The 15,322-nt window shown below is 32.1% G+C and overlaps 4 protein-coding genes across 5 annotated transcripts; all 4 read left to right on the top strand.

Moving 5' to 3' along the window:
* Positions 1–726: 726 nt before the first annotated feature.
* LOC123699158 (juvenile hormone esterase-like) lies at positions 727–4,410 on the top strand. Of its 2 annotated transcripts, none has more exons than XM_045646049.1 (3): positions 727–926; positions 1,847–3,120; positions 4,231–4,410. In XM_045646049.1, exons 1-3 carry the CDS (start codon positions 729–731, stop codon positions 4,403–4,405), a joined length of 1,647 nt encoding a protein of 548 aa, XP_045502005.1. In that variant the 5' UTR covers positions 727–728; the 3' UTR covers positions 4,406–4,410. The 2 variants fall into 2 exon arrangements, with proteins under 2 accessions (XP_045502005.1, XP_045502006.1); XM_045646050.1 differs by having other exon boundaries at positions 1,847–3,088; positions 4,231–4,315.
* A 2,497-nt stretch (positions 4,411–6,907) lies between these two features.
* LOC123699316 (carboxylesterase 5A-like) lies at positions 6,908–9,135 on the top strand. The gene is made up of 4 exons (XM_045646243.1): positions 6,908–7,090; positions 7,457–8,264; positions 8,628–8,790; positions 8,925–9,135. The coding sequence occupies exons 1-4, from the start codon at positions 6,908–6,910 to the stop codon at positions 9,133–9,135; spliced, it is 1,365 nt and encodes a 454-aa protein (XP_045502199.1).
* A 333-nt stretch (positions 9,136–9,468) lies between these two features.
* LOC123699073 (esterase FE4-like) lies at positions 9,469–11,699 on the top strand. The gene is made up of 3 exons (XM_045645938.1): positions 9,469–9,755; positions 9,835–11,192; positions 11,490–11,699. The coding sequence occupies exons 1-3, from the start codon at positions 9,564–9,566 to the stop codon at positions 11,686–11,688; spliced, it is 1,749 nt and encodes a 582-aa protein (XP_045501894.1). The 5' UTR covers positions 9,469–9,563; the 3' UTR covers positions 11,689–11,699.
* A 658-nt stretch (positions 11,700–12,357) lies between these two features.
* Positions 12,358–14,759, top strand: LOC123699122 (juvenile hormone esterase-like). Its single transcript, XM_045645998.1, has 3 exons — positions 12,358–12,582; positions 12,834–14,179; positions 14,514–14,759. Exons 1-3 carry the CDS (start codon positions 12,361–12,363, stop codon positions 14,731–14,733), a joined length of 1,788 nt encoding a protein of 595 aa, XP_045501954.1. The 5' UTR covers positions 12,358–12,360; the 3' UTR covers positions 14,734–14,759.
* The last annotated feature ends 563 nt before the right edge of the window (positions 14,760–15,322 follow it).

The raw sequence follows: 15,322 nt of genomic DNA, 5'->3' as shown, positions 1-15,322 counted from the left end.
CAAACTGAGCTAGAGTATATAAGTTCTTACACACAACGCAGTCACGTATCCGTTTCAATTTTGCCGACAAAGAGGAATGTTGGCTGAAATTACCTACAATCTACAGATGTTGTACAAAACTAAATAAGCTTTCTCAAACCGTCTGAATACGGTTTGTGAGTTAGCTCACACAGAAATAGGCAGTTACTTTTCGTTAAGTTATCCTTGAATAATAATTGTTTGAAAGAAGATACGAAACGAAGATTGGCATGACATCCATTGATGTTATCACCTACTAAGAAATATGAATAAAGATCGTCAGTCGTCTTATCAAGTTATTTGTGAATAAAAATCGCTAAATAATAAACACAAAGACATAGTAATGTTCATCAATTTCAAAGAATAATTTTAATACAAGTCCTAACATTTAGCACAGAATACTTCTTAATAGGTACTAGTAGTAGCTAACGCTTGCATAAGTCTAAAACACTAAATGAAAATCAACAATAAAACCTAATTTTATCGTACAAACCAATATTGATAATATATAACATAGCTTCATAATAAACCTAGTTCATCAAACTAATGCATAAATTATTAATAATTTTAAACAATCTGATGCAACATTCACAAAGCATACTGAAATGCGTAGAACTAAGTCATGCAATCCAAAACATATTCATGGCTAAATTTGTTTGATATACATTTGTCACAAAGATTTATAATTGCTCGCTATGAATGGTTGAGTTATGTTCGTTTTAAGGTTTATGCGAAGTATTATATTAATTATTTGTGCTGAATTTTATAGTAGTGGTAGTATTGTGCTAAAATGTAATGAAAGTATGATAATAGGAAAGCGGTTTCACACTGTTTTTGAAGGTAAACCTTACGCAGCTTTTTACGATATACCTTACGCGGATGCGCCTATCAACGAATTGAGGTTTAAGGTAGGATCATGGTAATCTATACTAATATCATAAAGCTGAAGAGTTTGTTTGTTTGTTTGTTTGAACGCGCTAATCTCGGGAACTACTGGTCCGATTTGAAAAAATCTTTCGGTGTTAGATAGCTCATTTATCGAGGAAGGCTATAGGCTATATTATATCATCACGCTACGACCAACAGGAGTGGAGCAGCTAGTTGTAAAATAAAAAAAGTTGTACATTTCAAGAATTTTTCTTAAGGCCACTATTAGTTTAGAAACGTAACCTACGTTTTAGACCATATTGATACTTATTACCCTTTTTTTCATATAAACTTGTTTCTCAATCTTTCATCTCCACCAGTCGCACTGGTTCTATGAGTATTATGTTTTTTTTTTTTTTTTTTTGTTAAAGGCAATCAAAATAGTTATGCTTCGTATCCCTATAATAATATGATGATTTTTTTATAATAAGTCCAATTTAATACTTGATAAACATTTAATTTATTATCTGTGAACTTGTTAACAAGTTAAGAACAAATCGAGTTATAAAGAGCGAACATTTTAATTACTAACAAACAGCGAAAATAAATATATTTTCTATTAAGTAGATAAATCCTGAATGCTCCGTTCGTATTTGTTATGCCCCGGATGTTTTCCTTCCTCTATCGCCAAGAGTTGAGACAAATCAACAAAAACAATAAACAAAATACGCCTTTAACGTCCTCTTTCTTGAAGAATGGCTCTTAATTTCAGCCCTCTTCATTAATACTAATAATAAATTTTCTTTTATTAATGTATTTATACATATAACATACCTAGTAAATTGTTTTTCACACAATTAATAACATTATTAATAAGTATTAGCAATTTCGGGAAATATATGCCGCAAATCGATCGTATCTAATCATGTAAATTAATTATCTATTTGTCTTGATATTTCAGCCACCAATATTACGAAGTAAATGGTTGTGTAACGAAATATATGAGTTCAATCATGAAAACATCCAAAAGAAATTTACAGAAGACTGTTTATATTTATCAGTTAATATGCCACTTTGTGCTGAAACAAAATTACCGGTTCTCGTTTGGTTACACGAAAACTCACCATGGCATGGCCCCGATTTTTTAATAGATGAGGACGTATTAATAGTAACTGTATCGTTCAGGACATCGATTTTCGGCTTTCTCAACACAGAAGATGAATTCGCCGAAGGAAATATGGGAGCTAAGGACATATTAACCGCTTTAAAATGGCTCCACGACAATATTAGTTTATTTAATGGGGATCGAAAACGAATAACTGTTGCTGGAGCGGGAATAGCTAGTACACCAGTCGCGTCAATGTTAATATCACCTGCTGTTAAAGATTTAATAGCGGGAGCCATCATTTTTGATGGAAGCGCGTTATCACCGTCTGAATACAAAAATGTCAACTTCGAAATAGCAAGTAAATTATTCACGAAACTAAAAGGTCCATTTAAAAATTTTTATAGAAAAGAATTGTATCAATCTCTTAATAATAGTCCGACGGAGAAATTGCTATCGGCATCTCGAGAACTTTTCGATAGCACTGAAGTCAGAGATAATCAAAGATTGATTAATTCTTTCGGATGTTCCCTCGAGATTGCTTCCAGAAATAATTCATTTATGAAATGGACTCCTGTAGAAATGTACAGAAAAAAATCTGTAAACAATGTTCCCGTTATAATAGGATATACGACGCTGAAGACATTATATAAATTAAAAGGACTGGTCGATAACAGAAATCTATTAATATACTTAAATTATAACTTCCAATATTTACTACCATTTGAAGGGAAAGCCGATGAATATGAATCGGATAGATATAAGAAGATAAAGCGTCGAATAATAGATTTTTATTTCCTCAACGGTACAATAGGAGAGCGTAGCTTGAGACGGTATGCAAAATATCTATCAGACGTGGATTTATACCCGTTGCTTCGTCAAGCGGTTTTACAAAGCCAAACCTCGCAGTGCCCAGTTTATTTGTGGAGATTCGCTTTGAAAGGCTCCCTTAATATTGGCTGGAGGAATTTCGTACCAAATTTAAATTGGTCGGGAGCAACTTTAGATGACGAAATATGTTACCTATTCAAATGTAAATCTCTAAATCACGTCTATAGCGGCTTGGAGCCGAATGAAAGAGACTTCATTAAGAAAATTGTAAGATTATTGGCAAATTTTATTAAACATGGGTAAGAACGAAAATGATTGGGCTATTTAGAATATTTGTGGACTTTCTGAGTGCTTATAAACTAATTTTCTATGAAATTATTTTGTACTAGCTTCCGCCCGCGACTCCGTTCGCGCGGATGTCCGTCTTCGCGTGGATGGTTTATTTCTCCATTTTGAGTAACTCTGACAATGACATCTTATAAATATCTATTGGACCCAAATACGGCTAGGTATAATAATACGCAACGTGTTTTCGCGGTTCTACAGAACAACGTCTATGGATACAACTGAAAAATTAAGATTAATTTTTTTTCTACGTATTTTTCCAGGATAAAAAGTATCCTATTTTACGCCCAGGATAATAAGGTATAATTATACCAAGTTTCATCGAAATCGAACCGTTAGTTTTCACGTGATGTCTTCACATACAGACAGACAGACAGACAGACAGACAGACAAAAATTTTTTTAATCACATATTTGGGTTTGGTATTGATCCAGTAACACCCCCTGCTATTTATTTTTTCAATATTTTCAATGTACAGAATTGACCCTTCTACAGATTTATTATATGTATAGATTTGTACGAATTGAGATTTGTTTTATTTTGAAAAATGTATTTATATAAATTATTTTAAAGAATACGTAGGTATACTGAGTATTTAATTTTTGTGTGGAGATATTTTACTAAATAATACTGTATCTCTACTATAACTAACAAGTAGGTAGTGTACGTATTAAATATGCTTGTTGCATAATATTAAGTATACATATTTTCTTAAATCACATTGCACATGGGACTTTATCCCGTATTCCCGGAATTTCAACCCGGCAAAGTTAAGCCAGCAAGTACTGTTGGATCTCAGATGTCGGTACTTTCTACAAAGTGTAAAACATAAAGTCCTTTTAATTTTGCTCGATCCAAAATTAATAGACATGATTCTTGATTACATGTAGGTACCTAAAATACATAACATATTTTTTGCGTTTTTAATGAATAAACTGAACAGATTTTAAACATTTTCCACCAAAAATAAACATTATTTTATATATCCGATTGACACAGAATATTTTTCATGTTTTAGTCGAGCAGAGGCCATATAGATTGCTTATAATTTCTCTTATTTTCAGGAATCCTACACCATATTCGAGGGATGATGTTTTGGATAACTCGCAATGGCTACCCTTGAGTGGTAGTGGCCAATTACAAGCATTGAATTGTGGCCGAAAAACAATTAAAATGATGAACATTCCGGAGCAACATCGATTTGATTTTTGGAATCGATTAAAAAACGATTTCTTTTGAAAACATAATGTGTAAGGATACTAAAATAAACAATTTCTTCACGATCATTATGTTTCTTATCCTAAACCTTCTAAACACATATTTTATTAAGGGCTGATTTTTCAATCCTTGGTTAAAACTTATTCATCGAATAACGTATTAAACTACCATTTCAAAAATGTATTCTAACTGTCCGTATATGACAGTTTACAGGTGACATTTTAAAATGTTCGTGTAATACTTTATTGGACGGATAAATTTTAACCAAGGATTGAAAAATCGGCCCTAAAAGACACATAAAAAAGGACTTGCTTTCATTAATAATCTGCACACTAGTAGCTTCAAAGATGACCTACATCCTAAGTTACAAACTTTAAAGCTTAAATACTTTTACGCTTTATTGATGATGCAAGTTTAATGAAGTCGCCATGAAGTCGCCAACCTTTTTAATATTACAATTTATTTATAAAAACTACAGTTTATTTGGTGCAGAATAATAATGAAAAACCTTAAGGTTACATATGAAAATATTACAGGAACGGACACTATAATTTTAACTACAAATTCACTAGTAGAAGCTCTATATCCCTAAACTCTATATCCCAATAAGTATATAATTTTATCATAGGTACTGTTATGTTACATTAAAACGTAAATTAGCGAATCACAAACGCATATGTCAAACTAGCTACTAGTGTTCACATTTTACCAATTTGCAGCCAGTTTTACAACATATGTTTACATATTCTATTGGTAAATTATCTGTCACACTGTTACTTTATCAGCAAGTCGTGCTTAACTATATTACATTAACTTCCATTAAAGTCAAAAAAGATAAAGCGAAACTAAAGCAATCGTTCAGTAACAAATTTTGTAAGGAAGATACATTACCGCCTTGGGAAAAATACAAAACAACAACAAGGGGACATTAGGAGGAAATGTGTTTAAAATTTAAGACGACGCGGAACTTTTACATATTAATTAGTGTCAAAAGCATCATATCATTCAACATTTGTAGCGTTGCTGAAATTTTAACAGAATTTTTAAAAGGAAAAATTTCTAGAAATAAAATAGCCATTTTATTGTGTCTCCAAAGAAACAGCAATGGAAAATTCTTGATCATAATTAATGTATTCATTCACATAGGCTAAAACTAAAAATATATTGTCATCTTTAGACGTTGAAGCAGTTTAAAAAAAAGTGAAGTCTTGAAGGTACCCCGATTGCTCTAGTTAACATTTTTGCCGGATTACTTGATAGGCCAGTTGCAAATATTCTATACATATCGTAGTATTTATTCATGCAATGATCTAATTCTCATCTTATCGAATGAACCATAAAGTTTATAAAACACAGTTCCATACCTACTCAAAACACCATAATACGATTTCACAGTAAAGTTCAAGCACCACAAATATTAAAGTTTGCAAAAAATAGTTCTTCCTCATACTCATGTAACCATACTATGATTTCACAGAGTCCTATATCCAATCGAGTAAGAACATTTCAATGCATGTGCCCAACGTAGCCCATAACATCAGCTTATTCAAACGGAATTGGATCGAGTTTGCGGTCGGGTCCATGATTCTGTGATGTGTGTTAATATTTAAATCTCTAAGACGTTGGGAATCGGTAACGGTTTTGGTAAACTACTTTTATCAAGTACTACTTAGTTACAAGTACGACTTATAAGTATGAATTATTTTTAAAGCACAAAGTGTCTTTGAGTTGATGGTTTAAGGTCTTATCTAATTTTAAGAATAAAGCATATAAACAGGCAGTTAAACAAATTTGTATGTGTAAGCTTAAAGAATAATGATTATATATAATAAATAAGTAGTGTGAAGCAAACAAGGATTGTTTTATTAGTTCACCGTAAAAAAGTAATGAATTTGAAAAATCATTCACACGAAGTTTATAACTCATACACACGATGGAATTTTTATTAAGGCGCATAGATTTTAATGTTTTCATAACCTTAACGATAGCTTCATTAATTAGCAAGGTAACGATGCGGCTAATGGAAGTTTTATAGTTGCCTTTAAAAGCCTTTAATGGACAACAAAACTATATTGGAAAGTAATTAGAACAAAGTGCTTGTGCCGTATTTCGTGATGTATTATTATAGTGATTGGAGCTCGTCTTCAAGGATATTAATTTGTGGATCCAGTTTGTTATAACATAAACTTTAATTTCATTATGCTTTTTAACACCTTCATTTTAAAATAATTCCTGAAACTCATACATTATTAGACTCTGTCCGTATTTAGTTCCAATGTAAAAAAATGAGTGTTTCATTTGTTAAATAATGGTTTCATAGTTTAATAATGCTCACAGCATTCATTTATGTATTTTAATTCTATAGCTGCCTATATAATCTGTATTTTATAATTAAAATTAGATAAACGAAATGTTGGTCACACCTGCAGTCGCGTACAATTTTTTATAACAAAAAACTATATGAGATAAGATATCAATTCTTCGGTTATTAATCGATTAAAAATACTATAGAGTACATGTAATATGTTTCGAATAATTATATTGTTTTTAAATGTCTTTATTGTTTTTGGGGATGACCCAATAGTGGAAACTAGTCATGGTATAGTGCAAGGTAAAGTTCTGAAGACTTTATATGAAGAAAAGAAATATTATGGCTTTATGGGAATACCATTTGCAGAACCGCCTGTTAAGGAACTACGATTTAAGGTATTATTTCACAATAAATAAATTTATCACCGGGAAAACTATTTTGCCGTGAACAAACATACATACATGTAAATAAAAATGAAATATACCTGTGGGTAATTTGAATCTTTAAAACCAAAAGGTTTGTGTTATTGGTAAAAAATTGAACTGGTATTTTCATATAAAAAATAATATATTATATTCATAAATCCAAATGTATGATGTGTATGTGAAAAAATAATATTTAAGTAGTTAGAAATGAATTAAAGGGCTTTGCTTAAAAATATGAAAGTATTCATTTAAGAAACATGTTTTATTTCGCATTATCCAAGATAAGTCACAATTTGGACACAATAGTTAATGGCCATGTGATTGATTCGATTTCAGGCCCCACGAGAAATCGATCCTTGGGAAGGAACATTACTCGCAACAAAAGAAAAGCCGGCCTGTATACAATTCAACAATGACGTCAAAAAAGGTCAACCTCTCGGACAATACGGAGTCGAAGACTGCCTCTATCTTGACATTTTCACTCCAAACATCGATGAAAATAGACGAGCCGTAATAGTGTTCATTTACAATGACCGACTACAAAATTCATACAACAAATCATTGGACTACGCGCCAGATTTTTTCATTGAAGAAGATATTGTCATTGTGACGCCGAGTCATAGACTGAGCACTTTCGGTTTCCTGTCTTTTGACGACGAACATTTACCTGGTAACGCGAGCTTGCTCGATCTGTATTTAAGTCTAAAGTGGATAGCCAAGAATATACAACGTTTTGGTGGAGACCCTGACAGGATCACCTTGATGGGTTCTCAAGGAGGTGCTGCTGCTATTGACTTGCTTCTACATTCGAAAGCAAATGAACTTTTCCATTCTGCCATCCTTCAGAGTGGCACGTCACTCACAACTATGTATTTACAAGACAATGTTCGTGAAAGAGCCTTGAAACTTAGAGAACTTTTGAATATTCCTTATACCAATACTGAAAAAATTCTTAAAGATTTGCAAGACACTCTCCCTTCAATTATTTTTAGACATGAACTTCAAGCCACGCCTGACAATTATAATACAGACAAACAGAGAAGTTTACTACCATTTGGGCCCATTGTTGAAAAGAGACCAGATGGATTTATCACTGAGTATCCAGAAAATATAGTTGGTAGTATGAAGAAGCCAGTCATGGTTGGTATGAATTCAAGAGAGGGTTTAGCGCTCTCAATACACTATCTTTCTCAACCAAACTTTTTTGGTAGTATTAACAAACACTTTCCTTTGATAATGCCAAAACGATTGAAATACAAATTAAACCCAATCCTTGATAATTACATCGAAGCCATAGAAGAAGTAAAGAAATTCTACTTTGGCAAAAATAAAATAACGATTAAAAATATACCAGAGTTCATAAATTATATTGGCGATGTTATAACTGCATATAGTATTAACATGATGGTGGAAAACTTTGCCAATAAGAGTTCAGTATATTATTACTATTTTGACTATTACAGTACTTTAAATCAAAATAAAAACAATTTATTGAAATTATCCGAAGTGTCTGATGGCACGTGGGGAACAGCTACTGGAGATGAACTATGCTATTTATTTAAGTGTCCAGAGTTACGAGGAACGTATCTAAAATATAAACGAACATTGTCACAAGAATTTCAAATTCAAAGGAAAATGGTTAAAATGTGGGCGAACTTTGCAAAACACAGGTATTATAATAATACATTTTCTCAAAAGAAATTACAGCCATAATTTACGTTTATCTTATTGTATATATTGTTCACATTATACCTCTATAATTATAATGTTGTTTTATACTTAACTATATTATTCTATTTTACAGCAATCCAACGCCTGATGAGAACAATCCAATAAATATTAAGTGGCCTACGTACGAAAGTGTATCAAAACAATATCTCCTTATAAAAGAAAATATTGAAATTGGAGAGAAACTTTTGGAAGAGCGTTTTAAATTCTGGGATGATTTCATGAAGAAATGGAAAGAGAGAGCTATAAATGAGATGGCAAGAGGGAATATTAAGGATGAATTATAATTTTTGTTATGATTATTTTTTGTGTTAAATAGTTAATACTCTTGTATCGGCGTTGTTATGTAGGTATAAAATAAATGAATCTACGTTGCTGATTGCAACAAATTTATTATTGTAAAAAAGTGTCAAATAAAACTCCAATAAAAAGTGACTAGTGAATAAGTGATTCTTAGTTAGTTGCTAAGCACAATCTACTATAAACCGCAGGATTACACAAATCCCACGCATCGATACGCAATTCGATTATAATATAGTGGCTAACGATATCCTTATCTGAATAGATAGAACGAATTAAACACTTACTACTTATCATTTAATAGATAATATTATTGGAAAGCCCACGTAAATATCACACTTTATAACACGTCAGTTTAAATATAACAAATATTATGTAGTAAACATAAATTATCACAATCAAAAATCATTTTAAAATGTTCGGTCACTTTATTACGCTAATAATCTTGGTGTGCCTCGTGAATATAGTCAAGGGAAATGTGATCGTGGAAACTAAAAGCGGCAAAGTAGCCGGTAAAGAAGTAAAGTCGATCCTGCCCAGTGAGAAATATGTCTCATTTTTGGGTATACCATTTGCAGAACCACCAGTTGGTGCGCTGAGATTCCAGGTAAATTAGATACTATTTATTAAAGATACATAACGTTTTTGAATAGATATTAATATGATACAATAGTTTATGTTTCTAGCCTCCCGTACCGCATGCTAGTTGGAGCCATGTGCTAGAAACTAAGAAAGAAAGAAAGCCATGCGCGCAGTACTTCTTACCATCACGCCCCATAAAAGAGTATGGCTTTTGTGGAGATGAAGACTGTCTATACTTGAGCATTCACACGCCAAAACTTCCAATTGATGAAAAGTTAAATCTTCCTGTAATCGTTTTCTTTCAAAATGAAAACTATAAAATGTCATTTAATGGCTCAAAAGATTATGGTCCTGATTTCTTCATGAAGGAAAATGTAATTATAGTAATGTTAAATCATCGACTCGGAGCGTTTGGTTTCTTAGCATTCAACGATACAATATTACCTGGAAACAATGGTATCAGAGACGTAATTTTAGCTTTAAAGTGGTTACAAGAAAATATCGAATATTTTGGAGGAGATCCAAAAAAAGTTACATTAATGGGTAATCTGGGTGGAGCGAATATCGCGGACATTTTACTTCGATCTCCCAAAGCTAAGGGATTATTTAATGCTGTTATAATGCAAAGTAGTACGTCCTGGAGCCCTCTATCATTTGGAAAAGATCCTCATGAAAAAGCAATTTCTTTAACAGAAAACCTGGAAGACAAAGCCACCAATAGTAAGGCCATAATTGAAAGACTGTCTGATGTACCAGCAGAGAAAATTGCTTCATCTGAATTATACTGCATGCATCCGGATGAGGCAAGAGAACACCAAAGAGGTGTACTTCCGTTTGCACCGGTCATTGAACCTGACCATCCCGATGCAATAATCACCAAGTTTCCTGAAGAAAATAATGAAGCCATCGATATCCCTATTATGATCGGTTTCAATTCTCGAGAATCAATAGAAACTTCAGGACGTTTTCTGGAAAAACCACACCTGCTAACCTATGCAGATAAAGATTTTATTTTTCTCTTTCCTACTCGATCTGGGTATCGCTTTCAAATTCACGATAAAATATATTACGATGCATTAGAAGAAATAAAAAAGAAATACTTTGATGAAGGACATGTGAAAATAGGCAAACCTAGAGAATATTTAACCTATGTAAATGACCTATTTACGTTTTACCCTATAGATTACACAGCACGTTCTTACGTTAACATATCCAATGCTCCAATATATTACTACATGTTCGATTTTAGCGGAGAATTGAATTATAGAAAGAAATTAACGTTAAGTGGATCAGTGACTCTTGATGGTACTTGGGGAGCTACTGTAGGCGATGAATTATGTCATTTATTTGTTTGTAATCAAATCAGAAAGACATATAAAAAGTTACTGGCTGATGACGACTCGGAGGAGATAAAAGTATTGCAACGAATGGTCAATTTATATGCCAACTTTGCTAGGAGTGGGTAAGAAACTTTTAAATCTCGTTCAAATGATCTGTGCTTAACTTTCACCTACTTTTTAACTTTTATTTATAGCGTAATTCATTCATTAATTCTTCATTAATTCTAATTCTATAGATAATATAATTAACTGAACCAATTTGCATGAGATTTGGTATAGAGATATTTTGATACCCGAGAAAGGACATAGGCTACCTTTTATTGCGAAATATGTACCACGGGCGAACCCGGGCGGACCTCTAGTAATTAATAAATATTGGTAGGTACATATTATTCAAAAGATTTTTTTTTTTTTTTCAGAAATCCAACACCAGACGGTGACTTTACATGGAAACCAGTAACGAAAGATAGTAAAGATATTTTAGTAATAAGCGATGAATTGAAGATGATCAGCAACCTCTACCAAGATAGAGTTAATTTTTGGGATAATTTCATTGCAAAATACAAAGCCCTGGCTGTTGACGGTGTTGTTAAAGATAATGTTAAGGATGAATTATAAATTTAGTTTTTTATATATTGGTTTTATTTAACACCTATCCTTTCTATCGACTTTGACGCATAAATCGATACCGTTAATAATTATTATGACTATATAGTACCTACAATGATTACATTTTCATCTTCTTTTATTAAACAATAAAAAATTGATTAATTTTAAGAAAAAATTGAATACTCTTTATTACAAAGAAGTATAAAGAAGTAATTTCTCTTGAACATAAAAAATATCGGCCTGCATATTATACGAGGAAAAAATATTTCGATGTCAAAACAAAGGCCAGAAATGAAAGAAATAAGAACGAAATATTAATAAAAGTAGGTACTATGATTTCCCGTAGGTAGATATTTAAAAATCATTCAATTCCCACTATAGAATATTATTACAAGACTCATCACATTCTCGCAATGGTTTTTTATTTATTCCTGCTATTTCGATGAAATTAGTACTATGTAGGTATTTGATATGAGATTAACTTTTGTTGATTAATAATTAACAAAATATGACATTTTGACACAGATTCCTATATATAAAAGGAATTCATAATTTGTAGGTCTTATTAAAGGTAAGATTCCTGTAGCTTTTCAATTGGTATCAACAACCACATGTCATTATCTGTAAAAGATAATAGTAGCTTAGTTAATTCTTATCATAAGCCTATTTCATACGAACGATATGTATCAGTTATTCAATAAAATGTATCATACACACCGTCTCAAATTTTTTATTGTGTTAGTTTTTATAAAATTATGTGAATGCAATGAAACAATTGATATAAAAATAAGTCAAGGCACATTATCCGGGTTGGTAGAAAGGACATTTTTGAAGGAAAAAAATTATTATGCATTCAGAGGTATACCGTTTGCAGAACCTCCTCTGGGAACGCTTAGATTTAAGGTAAGTTTTACTTTATGTATTGTGAATGAAATAAATTAAAATTTAAATAAATTATTTATTTCGTTCTGATACACGTAAAGACAAAGAGTATTTTTATTTTAATCGAATTGAAAGAAAAACTCAAATCAAATCATATTCTATCAGTCAATGTTCAATCGCCGTCTTAAATGTGAATTATCAAATTTTCATCACAAATTTATTGAAAGAACAATGTATTAAGTTTTAATTCATGGTTATTGGTTATATTTTAGCCTCCTGTACCACACAAACATTGGGATGGAACATACGAAGCTCACAAAAACAAGCCTACCTGCTTCCAGTTCAGCTATAGAAGGAGAAACAACGAACCTTATGGCTTCTCCGGGTCCGAAGACTGTCTATATTTAAGTGTTTATACTCCAAGTCTAGAAGGATCCGCTCCAGTAGTGGTGTTTGACTATAATGACAATTTTAAAACTGGCTTTAATGGATCCGACACATATTCACCTGACTTTTTTGTCGAAGAAGGCGTCGTTGTTGTAACTATTGGCCATCGACTCGGTATTCTGGGGTACTTTACTACGGAAGACGATGTCATACCTCCAAACGCTGGCTTAAAAGACTTTATTTTAGGTTTAAATTGGATTAAAGATAATATTAAAGCGTTTGGCGGCGATTCAAACCGCATTACGATCATGGGTAACCGTGGCGGAGCGGCATTGGCCAATATGATGCTTTATTCAGAGGCAGCAAAAAACCTCTTCTCAGCTTTAATAATGCAAAGTGGTAGTGCGACCGAGCCTATATATTTCTTCGAGAACTCGCGTGAAAAAGCCTTTCAACTCGGCGAAGTATTCAATACAACGACCGATGATAGTCAAGTCTTACTGGAAAAATTACAAAATGTAGATGTTGATGCTCTATTGACCGAAGAAGGTAAAGTGAAAGATTATAATGATGTAGACGATTTACAATCGAGTGTAGAAATATTTTCTCCAGTTATTGAAAAACCGAGCCCAGATGCTGTTCTTACACATTCTCCAATAACAGATAACATTATTAATGACGTTCCCGTGTTAATTGGCTTCAATTCTAGAGAAGGTCTTGACTTAGTATCTCATTTTATTATAGAACCACGATTATTAGATGGAAACGCTGACTTTTTGTTCGTCTTCCCAATTAAAGTGAACTATCGATTTAATGCCAATAGCACTGCCTTTAAAAATGCTATAGAAAAAGTGAAGAACTTTTACATGGAAGATGGAATTCTTCGATATTCGACTATTCTGGATTACGCTGTTTATGTTGGAGATATGTTGCAAAATTACGCTCTCCATGTCACTGCGAGAAAATTGTCAAGCGAACTTCAATCTAATCTCTATTACTATATGTTTGATTATAGAGGATTGTTAAATGAAAATAGTGAACAAATCACGAAATATTTAAGGTTCAGTATGCAACATTGGGGTGCCACTATTACTGACGAACTCTGCTACCTACATTTATGTTCTCGGATAAAGAGTACGTATGATGAATTTAAGAATTTACCAAGTGAACAGCCTGAATTCAAAGTTCTGAAGAAGATGGTGAAGATGTGGACAAACTTTGTGAAAACGAGGTAATAGATAACTTTAGTTTTTTTCTTTTCATTTTATGTAACTTGGGAGGAAGTACTTTCTTAATTAAAAAAAGTTCCTAGAGAAAGTCTTCTACGAGCAGGGATTATAATTCCACATGCGCTCATAAATTATTATTAAAAAAGTGGAAAGTTTTGATTGATTTTCATCAGACCTCAGAGACTATTAATTTAGTATGAGTACATTATTTTAAGCATTTCCCTACGTTTGCACAGATATATGTAAACTAAAAAAATTCTGAATACACATTTTTTATGTTGCAAATAAGAATTTTATCGCTTACATATATACATTTTTCGTTTGTACTACTTTCAGGGATCCCACACCAGGAGAAGACAAAGATTTAAAAAATCTCAAATGGTTACCAATGGACAGTGCTAAAAATAACTACCTTCACATTACAAAGAAATTCAAAATGGAAGAAAATCCTATGGGCGAGCGGGATAAGTTCTGGGACGACTTTTTGAAGGAATATGAAGAAATGGCCCAAGACGGAGTCGTTGGTACTGAAGAGCTTGAACATGACGAACTGTGATAAGAAATTAAAATATTGACAGTAAATTGTAGTTTCATTGGAATCATGAATAAAATTTGTATAACCCATCCTGAACATAGAACATAATATATAATATTATGTTATAGCTAAAACGTGCCTAAAACATACCTAATGTATAAGTAAGCTAAGGTTATGGTTTTTAATTAAAATATATCGTTTATTATTTTACGTTTATTATATTCATTTGCAAAAGTGAGATACAGTGTACAGTGCACTGTACATATTTCTGCCATTCTTGTAATCGTATCTTCTGTTAGAAATAACATTATTCATTTTGAATTATAAACTATAATAAGTAAAGTATTCAAGGATCTTCTGAAGTGGAAATTACAATTTTCCAAAGTGCTCTAGCTGGGTTTGAAATTATCCAAATGTAAAATTACCTACATTAGGATGATTACACTATGAACTTACAAGTCACAAGTGCTATAATAATACTAAATGGCGAAAGCTTGGAAATTATATACTTATAATTATGTAAAGAATCTATAACTCATGCCACTTTACTCACTTTTCACCTAAAACGGTGGTGTTCAGTAATTATGTATTCAAATGCAATTTTACAGTC

Source organism: Colias croceus, chromosome 17 (assembly GCF_905220415.1).
Source record: "Colias croceus chromosome 17, ilColCroc2.1".
Taxonomy (NCBI): Eukaryota; Metazoa; Arthropoda; class Insecta; order Lepidoptera; family Pieridae; genus Colias; species Colias croceus.
This window is presented reverse-complemented; position numbering and strand designations above follow the sequence as displayed.

What these genes read in the sequence shown, in the direction of transcription:
- LOC123699158 (XM_045646049.1), top strand. Translation starts at nt 729, where the DNA reads ATGTTCGTTTTAAGGTTTATGCGAAGTATTATATTAATTATTTGTGCT. An exon ending in TCAACGAATTGAGGTTTAAG is followed by an intron (nt 927 to 1,846) that starts GTAGGATCATGG and finishes TTGATATTTCAG; the next exon opens with CCACCAATATTACGAAGTAA. An exon ending in GCAAATTTTATTAAACATGG is followed by an intron (nt 3,121 to 4,230) that starts GTAAGAACGAAA and finishes TCTTATTTTCAG; the next exon opens with GAATCCTACACCATATTCGA.
- LOC123699316 (XM_045646243.1), top strand. Translation starts at nt 6,908, where the DNA reads ATGTTTCGAATAATTATATTGTTTTTAAATGTCTTTATTGTTTTTGGG. An exon ending in TTAAGGAACTACGATTTAAG is followed by an intron (nt 7,091 to 7,456) that starts GTATTATTTCAC and finishes ATTCGATTTCAG; the next exon opens with GCCCCACGAGAAATCGATCC. An exon ending in GAAGAAGCCAGTCATGGTTG is followed by an intron (nt 8,265 to 8,627) that starts GTATGAATTCAA and finishes AATTATCCGAAG; the next exon opens with TGTCTGATGGCACGTGGGGA.
- LOC123699073 (XM_045645938.1), top strand. Translation starts at nt 9,564, where the DNA reads ATGTTCGGTCACTTTATTACGCTAATAATCTTGGTGTGCCTCGTGAAT. An exon ending in TTGGTGCGCTGAGATTCCAG is followed by an intron (nt 9,756 to 9,834) that starts GTAAATTAGATA and finishes TTATGTTTCTAG; the next exon opens with CCTCCCGTACCGCATGCTAG. An exon ending in GCCAACTTTGCTAGGAGTGG is followed by an intron (nt 11,193 to 11,489) that starts GTAAGAAACTTT and finishes TTTTTTTTTCAG; the next exon opens with AAATCCAACACCAGACGGTG.
- LOC123699122 (XM_045645998.1), top strand. Translation starts at nt 12,361, where the DNA reads ATGTATCAGTTATTCAATAAAATGTATCATACACACCGTCTCAAATTT. An exon ending in TGGGAACGCTTAGATTTAAG is followed by an intron (nt 12,583 to 12,833) that starts GTAAGTTTTACT and finishes GTTATATTTTAG; the next exon opens with CCTCCTGTACCACACAAACA. An exon ending in ACAAACTTTGTGAAAACGAG is followed by an intron (nt 14,180 to 14,513) that starts GTAATAGATAAC and finishes TACTACTTTCAG; the next exon opens with GGATCCCACACCAGGAGAAG.